Raw genomic sequence first — 12,659 nt, forward strand, 5'->3', positions numbered from 1 at the left:
CAAGAATATTCTGAGCGCAATTGCTCGCGTATTATTAACGGTTGTGTCACCACGTGACCAGAGCAGTCCAGTTCGGAACCCCTTGTGTCCGGACTCTCCGGTTCGCAGGATGTGAACCGGTGGTCACAGGTGGTCGATAAAGAAGGGCGGATAGATTACACCCGGGGACACTTTGGTCAAAATGGCCTCGCCGACGTCCAGACGGAACAGCTGCCGTGGAGTTGCGTGTGGAAACCGGGCATCATCCGAGTGCAATGTCCGCCGCCGGGCATCCAGCTGTTCCTACTTCTCCTCCGGGGCGCAACCCGAAGACTTCTCCGTCAGCCTCAGCCAGCCGATATTCACGATAACGCTGCGCTTTTTGCTGGCGATAGATCTGTGGCTGTCCAAGCGGCTCGGAGTGTGCGCCTGCGAGGAGTCTCCGTGGGGCAGCATACGGCCCCTGGTGCGGCTGGTGGAGTTCTCCGGACACGTCATCCCGTGGCTCATCGGCACCGTGTACACTTTGCTCCGAGGAGAGAGTGTGGCGGAGCGAGAGATCATGCTCAATCTGGCCCTGGGTGAGCGAATGTGTGTGGATTCTTGAGGTTTTTGGTCATTGAAGTATCCGCTTTTCGAACTTCCATCCGTGGCCAATAGACATTATTATTATTATTTATCCAGAATGCACATTTAGGCTATAACACAGTTTTATTTCGCATTTGGACCTTTTTAACTCTTCAAATAAACTTTTTTTTTTGCTAAATCAACATCCCTGAACGCAGCATCCTTATATAAAATACAAAATACATATTATAGGTGAATGCATCTACCTGCTATAACTTGGGGTGTCTGTTGTTTGCACGCTTTTATCACCACATTTATGTTTGCGATATTACGCACAGTTGCGCCGACTCCACAGTGAAGCAACAGGCCACCCAATTTACAAATAACGCGTTAGCTATAGGCGGCTTTGTGTCCCCCATGTGACCGAGGGACAAACGGCAATGGAAAGTTTTCCCCTTTGAGAAACAGCTGACATCGTGGCTACTGAGAGTGATACATGTGACATGGTTTATTTGCATGTGTAGATTATATATGTTGACTGACAGCTTTGAGATAAAGTCCTTTACTGTACGGGGCTATCTTTGGCACACAATAAGCTATAGGAAGCCACTGCGGTTTGGAAATAAATGTGGCTGAGAAATGAGAAAGTCATAAAACCTTGCATTGGCCTTTTGCTCTTTGAGTGAAAATGTGTTATTATATTATATTTATTTATAAATCAATCAGTAACATTTCTAAAGAGAAAGGGTAGACACCAGCCAAGGGGCTTTTCCACAACAAAACCTCTTATTTTAACTTATCCAAAAGCATTAGTAAGGGATTTAGTAAACACTAATAAAGCCAGTCATTACTTATGAACTATTAAAGGGGGCTTATCGAGTGATACTGGCTCTTCACACTGCAGGCAAAAATGGCTCAGATGTGAACTGAAATAAACGGATCTGTCTCTTTACTCCTCGCAGCTCTGTTGTTGGACCTGCTGTTGGTCCGAGTTGTGAAGACTCTGGTCAGACGTCGCAGGCCCGCCCAGAACCGCTCTGACATCCTCTCAACCTTCTTCGTGGAGCGCTACTCCTTCCCCTCAGGCCATGCCACACGGGCCGCCATGTGTGCCCGGTTACTCCTGGCCCAGCTGGTGGACACGGCGTCCATGCGGGTCCTAGTAGTGGGTTGGGCCGTTCTGGTGAGCCTGTCCCGGCTGCTGCTCGCCAGACACTATGTGACTGATGTGGGCTTTGGCTTGGCTATGGGTTACTGCCAATATACCATAGTGGAAAGTTTGTGGGTGACCTGGGACTGCCTGCAGGACCTACTGCACATGCGACTGACAGAGAGACTCAACAGGGCTTACGATGGACTATGGATGGTAGATTGGAAACATTAGGTTTAATGGAACTGTGTGTGTGTGTGTGTGTGTGTGTGTCAGCCTATATGCGGGGAAAACGTGTAGAGTGAGTGTGTGAAATTCAGAAATTCCCTGCTGTTATCTTAACTATTTTTTTTGGATTACATAAACACACTTTGTATGCTTATATTTCTTTAATATATATCTGTTTATGTGTATTTGTGTTTTTTCATAAAGAATGAAGCGGACACATTAAAATGGATGGCTTGGATGTAGTCACGGACGGGTTGCGGCATATTGCATTAAAATGGAAATGCAGCTTGTTGCATGGATTTCATGTTACGATGCTGAAACCGAAGCTGAATTTGATGAAAATAAGACAATTAAATTAAAACACTATACCATTTTCAGATGCAGTTTTGTATCTAACTGACACAGCTTGAATTACTATGTGAAAATGACGTTGGTACACTGCTTGCGGTGAGCATTTCCTCTCAGTATGTGATGCACAAGGGGGGGTATGTGGTTTGGTATTGAGCTGCACAATCTACAGTGGGTTTACTGTATTTCTGTGGACATCGGTGGGGAGAAGTCAACTCGCACTCAGCCAAGTTTCCATCAGCTGCTGCTGTGTCTCCTGACTGGCATTATAATGCTTCCCATCTCCTCTTACAGTGCTGTCAACCTACGCTGCCAACCACCACCAGCTAATATTGTCATTTTCTAATCAAACAATGCAAATGCGTCGAGATTTTACGTGGTTTTGCTGTTAAAACGGAAACCAGTTTAGGCAGCAGCATGATTGAAGTAGAACAAACTGGAGCTGTTCGGTGTGCATGCATGATGCAGGTGCAAACAGTTGTCCACAGAGGGCAGTAGAGAACAGGAACATGGTTGCAAATAGCAAAATGAGGGCTTGTACATAAGGGTGTAGCTGGTTCAGGAGTTTGAGTACTGTGTATATGGGGTGTCAGGTCAGTGGGTGGGGTCTAAACGCTGGGGTCTTCCACATTAATGTGTAGTAGCAATAACTTAGCAACTACATTTCAGTAATTAACAGTGGGTGAAATTACACAGATGCGCACGCAGCGTCCCCCGACCCTTCGCTAAGCCCCGCCCACCGTCGCTGCCCCGTCAAGCTGTCAGAGCGACCGTGGAGGAACCCCGCCCGCACTGTAAGTAACTACCGGTAACTACACCCACTGAATGGATATGTATTTTTTTTTCTTCTTTTTTTTAAACTGAATACATACATTATGCCTTTAGACGTGCTCATGCAAGTTAATGGTGCGCTCGTGTAGTCTACTAATGTTAGCGCCACGGGATTTGTGACGTAGGGAGGTAACGTTTTAGAAACATTTATCTCCTTCCAACCTCTACCAGCAACGACTACCATTGTTACACCACGATGAACCATGAAGTCCTCACAACCATCCTGAAAATGAAGAATATCTGAAGTACACATGTCTGGAGCAGAGCTAGTTCATCGTCGGACCCTGGTCACAGCCGGCGGGACTTAGCATACAACATTAGCAACATTATCATAGGCCAATATGCTAACTAGCAACTTTCATACAATAAGGAAACAAGGCGCTACATCAGCACAAACTTCAGCCATGACAGCTAACCGAAAGTCAATTTATTTTACTTTTGGTTAGCTTTCAGTGGCTTCGTCATGGTTAAGTGAAAAGATTTAGGATTAAAGGTCAATGAAACTCCTGCACACTAAATGTGAAGCTCCTGTTAAGCGGCTGACATATTTTTAGCTCAGTATTTATATGCAGATTATATTTAACTATATATTCACAAGATATTATTACATACAATTGCTGTATTTGTTGCCCTCATGTTGAGGGAACATATTTGATAATCTAATAGACAGAGTATTTTTTTTTTTGTATTTGTTTATTTCGGGCATGTCAATTAGATCGTCATCATCACACTTCATCTTTGTTAAAATAATACAGTATCTACGGCACCTTTGTTGTATTTGCAGAATCCCAATTGCCATTACATTTTTATCAGTTAGGCTATATTCTTGGACTTGCATGCATATTTTATAAAAACAATTAATTATTCACTTAAGCAAAGTAAAGTAAAAGCATTAAGTTGCGATGATGAGCAAGGAGAAACACATCTGGTAAATAAACTGAAGCACATTCCAGAATGTTATTATTTAATTAGTTGCAAATGCAAGTGTGTGTGTGTTATTTCATTGTTTTTTTTATTGAGAACTTAAATAACATCAACATTTATGAGGAGCTAACAAAATATTTCACTATGTAAACCATAATTACCTGTTTGTAATGATCACTAAGGGCTCTAGATACATTAATCTATATTTCTATCTATAGTACATTTTATTTGAACAATATCATATAACATATTTACAATTGTAATAGAAAAAATATATATTTTAATGATGCAAAAACACAGATTGAAATAACCTCAGTACAATGCAAATGATGCGTTATCTAATTGACTTGCTCTGGCATCAGTACAGTCCTGTAAACCGCAGTTTATCTCTGCCTGCGTCCTAGCTGCTGCCATGACTGGCTCTCTCCAGTCTGATGTCGTAGGTGACCATGTGGAAGTTGTCCCACGCATACAGCTTCCTCTGGCCGTGGTTGTAATCCACCATGCTGTTGTAATGGTACTTATTCTTGAAGGGCACAGCAACAGCCTGCCCCACGCCGGTGGCCGTGTCAAACACATAATTGACGGTGGTGTCGGGTGCAGTGTAGCTGGCCACCGTGTACAGACGTCCACACACCATGAAAGCATTGGCCACTGTGTTCTTCCTGATGTTGGTCTCCCAGCTCCTCTTCACCCCCAGACTCTTGGGATCCAGCTGCGAAATCACGATCGCACCTTTTGCTTTGTGTGTGCTGTAGATAGCCCACAGGCCCTGTTCGTCTGCTGCCAGGTCGATGTCGGTGTAGCCGCCCCAAGAGTAAGGGTGCTGGCCATGGAAGCCAGCGTGAGGCAGTTCCAGGCGTGATGCCAGGCTCTCAGAACTCAGGTCATAACGGATCAGGGTGCGGCTGCGCTTGCGCTGATAGTAAAGGGAGCCACGGTACATGGTTGCCCCTGTGCTCTCCATGGGCTCTGGCAGCACCAGGACCTTCATGGGGAAGCCTTTGGATAATTGATCTATGTCTTCATAAGCAAAGAGCTGACGGACATCTTTACCAACTGTGTCGATACGCCACACAGTCTTGTTGGTGTATTGACTGCCCTGAGGCTCGGGATCCTGCAGCCACACTCCATACTTCCCTGTGATAGTGTCAGCCTTCCTGTGCAACACGGGATCTCCCACTGACTGCAGCTGGCCACAGCCTGGTGAAAAAAAAAGTTGAACTGCGTGATATTTCTTATAAATTCACAATTCTTTTGATTTGACATGGATTTGCAACAACATCCCACCACCAGTTCAATTTGAAACCGTAAAACCCCAGTTTTACCTGTAAAGTTATGATTTCCTTCAGGGATGAGGTGGGATGCTGGAACCTCCGTAACATCCGCCTTCATCTCCTGGTATGCACCATTCCCCGAAGCATATGCAGGGTCTGGGAGAGACAGAGTGAAGAAGAAATATGTGTAAGACTGGGAAGAAACCACTGGGAAGGAATTTTGAGTAGAACATGACAGAAGAAAATAAAAATGTTATGTATATACTAGTAGTGATCAACATCAAAGTCTTAGTGTGCCATTTATTTGCCTCCGAGAACAGCAGGTTCCCCTCATAACCATGCTGTTGCTCCCCTGAAAATGATCGCATGCACATAAACAGACATGCATGAGTGACAAAGCCATAAAAGAAGAGTCTGTGTTGTAAATTCCAATCCCCTTACTCGACCTGGGAAGGCTAACTGCAACCTGACCCGTTACCCTAGGAGACTTTTAATTATCAACAACAAATATATTTCTCAGAAAAACAAAAAAAAAACATCAACACAGAAGCAGCTGTTTTCATAGAAGGTTCTCAATCAGAGAACTTGTTGAATGAACATGTTTGGTAAAGGGTGCTTGTTTTCCCTTTACCCACTGATGTACATACCACTGGCAGGTCTCTTTTCAAGCGGAGTCCCCCTAGAGTTGGGTGTCTGCTGGCAGGGTCTCTGCCTGAGGCTCTCTGCCTCCTGCCTCAGCTCTTCCAGCCTCCTCTGCAGTTCCTGGACCTGTACCTTTAGATGCTCATTGTCCTGTTGAAGCTGGTCTCTTTCCCTTGCTACCTGTGAGTAAGCTTCCTGGAGACCCTCTCCACTGTTAGGCCTCACCCTAGTCCTGGTGCCTCCATCCGCCCCTGCTATCAGACGGCTGACTAAAGCCTCCAGCAGAGTGACTCGGGACGAGACTCCGTCCATCTCTGGTTTCATGCTGCTTCCTGGGCAGCTGGACTCCTCCGGACTGGCCACGGTGAAGGTGTATTGGCAGTGCCCATCGTGGTCATTTGAGCGGCGGAGGAAGGCTCGCTCTTGGGCCTGGCTTCGGCTGATCAGAGTTAAGCAGGACAGACAGAGGAGGGACACCTGGAGCCACATTCTGGAGTGTCAGACTGAGCTTGGGAAAATTATTATTTATCCTCCTCCGTTCAGTAAAGTAAAGCAGTAGAGTGACTCCACTTGATTTGTATTTTTTTTCTTTTCCTTCTTTAGCTTGTCTCTTCTCACCTGAGTATCTCTGGTCAGTGCAGGTCAGTGTCTGAATCCCAGCAATGCTGAGAGTAGGATATTTATACAGTTTACTGTCAGAGAGTGGGAGGGGATGAGGAGTGTGGCAGGGAGGGTAATAGCCAGGGGGTGTGGAGTGAGTGTGTGTATTTGTAAAGGTCCACGTGTGTTTTCTTTTTGGCGGTAGCTGCTTGAGGTGAAAGCGACAAACAATGTGAAAATCACAGTGTCCATGGAAAAAAAATACACAATGTGTTTTTTTCCGTATAAAATTCTTTCATTATGCCTTGACAGGTTGTTTTGACTGGACAGCGTCTCTTTATGTGTCTACTGGCTGTGAGCTGCAGAGCTGTTTACTTCCTCCGTAACTGATGAGTTTTACTATTAAACTACCATGTGATTAACCTCAAAGTCACTTTATGTCCTGAGTACAGGGTGGAATTTGGGCGCCCAAGGAGAGTGCGTAGAAGTCCAGGAATCTGAAAACACCATGCGCCAACCAGACTCAACGGCAAGGCAACGTAGCCCAACCTCACTAGTTCTGTCCACAAATGGACAGGATGTCTGGCACAGGAGGACAGGCTGGTAGGCTGGATAAGAATGAAACTCCACATGGGGATATTTACTATATTGTGCACTGTGTTTACTGGTTATTTGAGTGTCCTCAGAGTGTAAATGTATCCACTAAAATGCCACAACGAAATGAAAAAAAGATGAGTCCGTGGCATGGAGACTACTTTCTGCTAATAATCCCACAATGCAATGTGCCGCAGAACATCATCATGTCAATCTCGAGGTGGCGCTACAGGACAAATCGGACACAGAGTCACTAGGTTTGTCCGTAGGAAATTCCATAGCAACTCATCAAATAGTTGTTGAGATATTTCAGTGTTGACCATAGTGATAGACTGATTGTCCGACCAACAAACAGATGGGCCGACATTGCAACCCCCTAGAGCCTTGCTGCTAGCGAAGCTTGAAACATGGCTTAAAAGGCTAGGCATAAAAGCCATGTATTTTTATTTGACTGGATACATTATAGCGGAAACTGAAACTTTTTATAAAGAAAACCCTTCCCTCAGGCTTTCATCTTTCTATTTACAGGAGGCATGTGGCCCACCTGTGTTCCAACTGCCTCCACTTGATACATCTGGGACTTGGTCTGGTTCCAGAGTGGACAAAAAAAAATCACCACTGGAGTATCAATTGTAAAAAAACATTATTTTGGTCTCTTGAGGCAGTCAAGTTATGAACAGGTCGCACTTCCTCCCCACTGTCCTTTTCATTTGTTCATTTTTCCCCCCTTAATCATCATGATGTGACAAACAGTAAGACAAAAAGTACCAACAGCTATGGACCAATTTACACTTCAAAGCAGCTTGCCGTGCACATCTGTATTTGGTTCCACAAGATCAAACTGCTGCCTTGTTAACCTATCCGTTTTACAGCCGTGGAAACTCACTGGTATTCCACAATGTTTTTACCACTGAGGTGCCTTTTTTTCTTATGTAACGTAATGACTCAGACAACCTGTGAAGAGAGAATAGGAGATCATAACTTTTACAACCTCTTCCACAGGGATTCTCTCCATATGTTAAAGTAGCTCTACAGGGAGCTACGATAATGTCTGTCTGCCGAAGTGCTCAACATGCATAGCTTGAGCTAAGAATACGCGTTCTAATGAAGATGTTACAGTGCTTTCTTTCCTCCAACACAATGTTTTTCTAGTTTCTAGTAGTTATATTCATATACAGTATGTATCACATGAAGGAGGATGGGTAACATAAACAATCCTTTTTTCCCCTTATCTTTCGAGCTTTGATTGTGGCCCTTCAGATTTATCTCGGGGCCCCAAAATGTAAATGAAAATAATGAATAACAAATTAGTAATATAATCAAATGGCGAAATGAGTGAAAAATAGTTGACATCATAGTTATTTTGGTTATTTCAGAGCACTCAGAGTACAATCCCAGAATCCTTGGCAGCTTAGGATTTCCACTCTTAAATTGGTTGAATGTGAAGGATATAATATTATGCAAGAGGAAGCAGGGGAGGAGAGGGACATTGGCGTTGCCGAAGAAAAACAAAACAGATGAGGGAAACAGTTTGACTGCATAATCGGGACACATGTGGAAACTCTGTTTTTGCACAGCAGCCACTACAATCTGGTCAGTTATTTAGAAGACGGCCGGCAGAAAGGGTTTTTTGGAGCAGGAACGTGGGCTTGGTAGCTCTGTAGATGACGTTTCCATTGGCTGATGAGGAACGCATTTGAGTCACACCCTCACGGAACGACCATTGGCTCGCCAGATGTGCATTTACAGGTGTGAGGTGTTATGTAAGGTGTGTTTACATGAGTGCCAGTTCGGCTTGTTGATTCGCCATTTAGACCTGAATCGTTGAACGCCCTGCGGTTCAAAACCCTTGAGCACAGCCTCCTTCCTCTATGTCCAGGTGACATTTTGACAACATGCCTCAGACTAGAAGTATAGATTTTGAGCCTGAAATGAATGTGATGAGACACAATGGGAAAGACAGCGAGACGGCCATTGCACGTGTTGTGCCAAGTGTTTCTGAGAAAAGCGATAAAAATGGCGTGCTGTCTGCTATGACTGCGAGGGTATAATCACAGTGGATCGCATGCTTCACAGCAGCACACTGGTTGTTGGCCTTCGATAGCAATGCAGGTGTTAACACCAGAGGTTCTCATTACTGACACAGACACGGCACCAGTGTCCTTTTGTGAATAACACAGACAGCCGCACATGCAAAGAGATGAGATTCAACTGGTGCACACTATTTAACACTTGGTATCTGAGGTAAAGCTGTCCATGGCGTCCTCGGTGTTACAGGAAGTGTGGTTTTTAAAAGCTCTCGTGTAATGTATCATCACTTCCTTGATGTCAGGAAGCATGTGTGATGAAATGTAATCAGTCTAAGCATGAACTGATGGGCTGTTTGAATTCAGTTTGATTTTTGTTGGACGGGCAGAAATGCGTTGTTTTTGGTGGGATGTTTAGTTACATCTACTAGAACAGCAAATCATGATGGAAGAGACACTTATCTGGGCGGTCAAACGAGTACAACAAGGATGATGTATTTTTAAGGCCGACCCCGGAAGTTTCCGTGTCTTAGGGTACAGGTTGTACATGTGTATAGAGGTGCTTGAGCTACACGCAACTAACATGCTGACAATGAGCGTTAGCATGCTAACATTCAATAATAATTTGTAAGTTATGTCCCATTTAGAGTAGAATAGACAATATGGGAGGGTTTTGCTTTAGGGCGTGGCTGCTGGTGATTGACAGGTCGCTACCATTGTGCTGTCCACTCTGATATTTCTGATATGTCTGGACCAAGAAACATTGCCATACCTAGAGCGATGCCACTTACATGGCTAAAAATACCACAACAAGTAGGCTTCAACAACTACAGGTACTTAGCAGTACATATGACATCAGATGTCAAAGTAAAAAAAAGCTACCTTTCAAATACAGGCAGATATTTTAAGGTTCACAACTGAAAAAAAAAAGTTTTTAAATGTTTATCGCGTCATGTAAAATGTCTACAGCTAATGTTTGTGTCTGTCTTTTGCGACATTGCGTCATATAAATACAGACTGTAAAAATCATGGAATTCCAGGAATATTTGTCCGAGCATCACTCTCCAGGCACGTTGATTATATAAGTATGGGTTTACGGGGATTCCTCTGGTTCTAATATGCACATTTGACATTTTCCATAAATTCCTCTTTTCCTACCAACAACACAAACTGCCTTTAAACCTCTGTGTGTTACGCAGTATGCGACTAGACTGTGTTATGTAATGGGGGCCACTGTTCTCCCCCCCACTGGTGACAGTTTAACAACGGGGCCTTTCCACTGTGGTGCAAGTTAAGCTAAGATTTAGCAACTGTACCACAAAACGAGCTTAAAAGAGGGAAATGAAGAAGAAGAAAAAACTGTTAATTTCAAGTTTTTCTCAAACTGAAGAGCCAGGACCAGTTTGCCACCTTACACACACTGGTCTGTTTCATCTTTAAATGACAGCAGCTCAAATATTTCTGCTCGGCTTGTCTCAGTTGCCTTGTAATCTCATTTGAGAAAGGAAGAGAGGGCAAGGTCATGGGTATTCCTTCCCTGGAAACGGATTTAAATCTAAGGCTGTATCAAATTCACCAGCTGTGTCTGCAGGACCGTCTGTGACTTCTTGTTGGGCTCTGCCCAAAAGAAAACGGTGACCTTGTTTTGCGACGGCAGCTCGTGTTGTGGTGACGCTCAGACTGGATGCAGCAAGGTCACTTAGTGGACTCAGACATGGCGAGCAGACAGCACCGTCCTTTCCAAACACAGGGCTGCGATAGTGAAGCATGGGTAATGGATGATTCAGCGCAGGGATGGAGTGGCGCATGGAGACCAACGTGTTCTTAACTGCTCTCCCTGGACTCCCTTTGACATGACGCCAATCATATATTTTTTTTCCCCAACCAGCACTCAGCCATCTGTCTCAAATGGTGGCCAAAGTAGTCAACACGGAAAGGACTTTGACTCTGAAATAGATGATTAACGTATACAAATTAGTTGTAAAATGCTCCTAATGCATCCGTTATAACTATTTTATTTTTGATACTAGCATTTTAGTACATTTCTCTGATAATACCTATTTTTTTAATGTTGTGGGGTTAATACTATACCTTGTTCATACTGCATTGCTTTATACTGTATTGTAAATTGCAGTAAAATTATATGGTATTATTTTTTGTATACCATATCTTCTAGATGATAATGTGTATAATATATTACATAGAATGTCATGCCATTCTACCACATATTATCTGTATGTATGTCTGCTACCAAACTAAACGGTTGATTCCTGATTCCTTAGGGGGGAACGAAACCTTGTTCTTCTTCTTTATTAAATGCAGCTGACTGTTTGAAATTCAGATACTTTCAGTCAGACGAGAAAGTGGCAGGGACATCTCTAGAATATTAAGCCCTCTTGAAAACGTTCTGATAGTAAATGGGTCCCCAGATATCTGGGGCCCTGAGACCCCTGAATTTTTAACGGTGTCCCTGCTGTGAAGGTGGACATGTCACCCCGTTGAAGCGACTGCCAGGTCTCAGTCTAAAAACAGGCCCACCTATATTTTGAAGCCTTAAATACTGACCTGGAGACCGACTCTCCTGTTACTGCAGATACTTCGGGAAACAGGATCTGTGGCAGGAGATGAAAGGGAGGGTTGGGGGGGTTCACACATCTTATCTCCATCAGGTGAGATCACGGGGGTTGAGTCAGACAGTTTTTGTATACTATAGATCTGGAAAAATACTCCATCAGATACTTTAAAGCGGATGTACACATGCCTATTGAACCCCCCCATGATTGTAATTTTATTGAATTTAGAAGAACGTTTGTCCTCTGACGTGACTATATTTTTTATTTCATTACCCAATCATTGATTCAGATTTATGGCCCCCCTCTAATGTAATGGCAGAGCAGTATTGGTTATGCTGTTACTGCCATCTAGTGTTATTCCAGCTCACTACAACACGATGTGCCTACAATACCCATCTCCAGAGGCCTGACCATAATGAAAAGGGCAAATACTGACTACATCGATCAGATTTCACTGTCGCAGGCGGATGGAAGGGGGAGGCACAGGGCCATGTCCTCGATGCATATCAGACCGCTTTCTATGTGGGCTCGAGGAGCTAATTAGATCTCTCCTCGTAGATCATGTAATGATAGGCGACGTTCACATCCAGGGTAGGAGAGACACTTGTTATCAGGCGCAGAGGTTGTCCTGCGAGAGTTAAAGGCAGAATGGCAGCGTCTTTTTTCCCGCATGGCCGTCACCAGCAGCCTCGGCCCTGCAGTGACAGTCTGAGACCCGGGCGCCACACATTTCCTGTCCGGTTAAACCTCCTCTTTCAAAAACGTGGGCCGATAATGTCAACGTCATAAAAGATGTAGCTCATCAACACAATATGCGCAAAGCAATGCGACATAAAACAAAAAAAGATGAATGCCCATGTATGCACTAGCAGTGTGTGCGGTTGACGACAGCTGGTTTCTGCTCCTATTGCAGGGATCT

The 12,659-nt window shown here is 44.2% G+C and overlaps 2 protein-coding genes across 2 annotated transcripts; one reads left to right on the forward strand and one right to left on the reverse strand.

Moving 5' to 3' along the window:
• Positions 1 to 13: 13 nt before the first annotated feature.
• Positions 14 to 2,280, forward strand: LOC311012601 (polyisoprenoid diphosphate/phosphate phosphohydrolase PLPP6-like). The gene is made up of 2 exons (XM_084008121.1): positions 14 to 560; positions 1,509 to 2,280. The coding sequence occupies exons 1-2, from the start codon at positions 182 to 184 to the stop codon at positions 1,928 to 1,930; spliced, it is 801 nt and encodes a 266-aa protein (XP_083864247.1). The 5' UTR covers positions 14 to 181; the 3' UTR covers positions 1,931 to 2,280.
• Positions 2,281 to 4,257: 1,977 nt separating this feature from the next.
• LOC311012697 (myocilin-like) lies at positions 4,258 to 6,484 on the reverse strand. The gene is made up of 3 exons (XM_084008311.1): positions 5,952 to 6,484; positions 5,356 to 5,460; positions 4,258 to 5,230 (listed from the first exon to the last, which is right to left on the reverse strand). Exons 1-3 carry the CDS (start codon positions 6,433 to 6,435, stop codon positions 4,428 to 4,430), a joined length of 1,392 nt encoding a protein of 463 aa, XP_083864437.1. The 5' UTR covers positions 6,436 to 6,484; the 3' UTR covers positions 4,258 to 4,427.
• Between the last annotated feature and the right edge of the window lie 6,175 nt (positions 6,485 to 12,659).

This window comes from Eutrigla gurnardus (genome assembly GCF_963514095.1).
Source record: "Eutrigla gurnardus genome assembly, chromosome: 4".
NCBI lineage: Eukaryota > Metazoa > Chordata > Actinopteri > Perciformes > Triglidae > Eutrigla > Eutrigla gurnardus.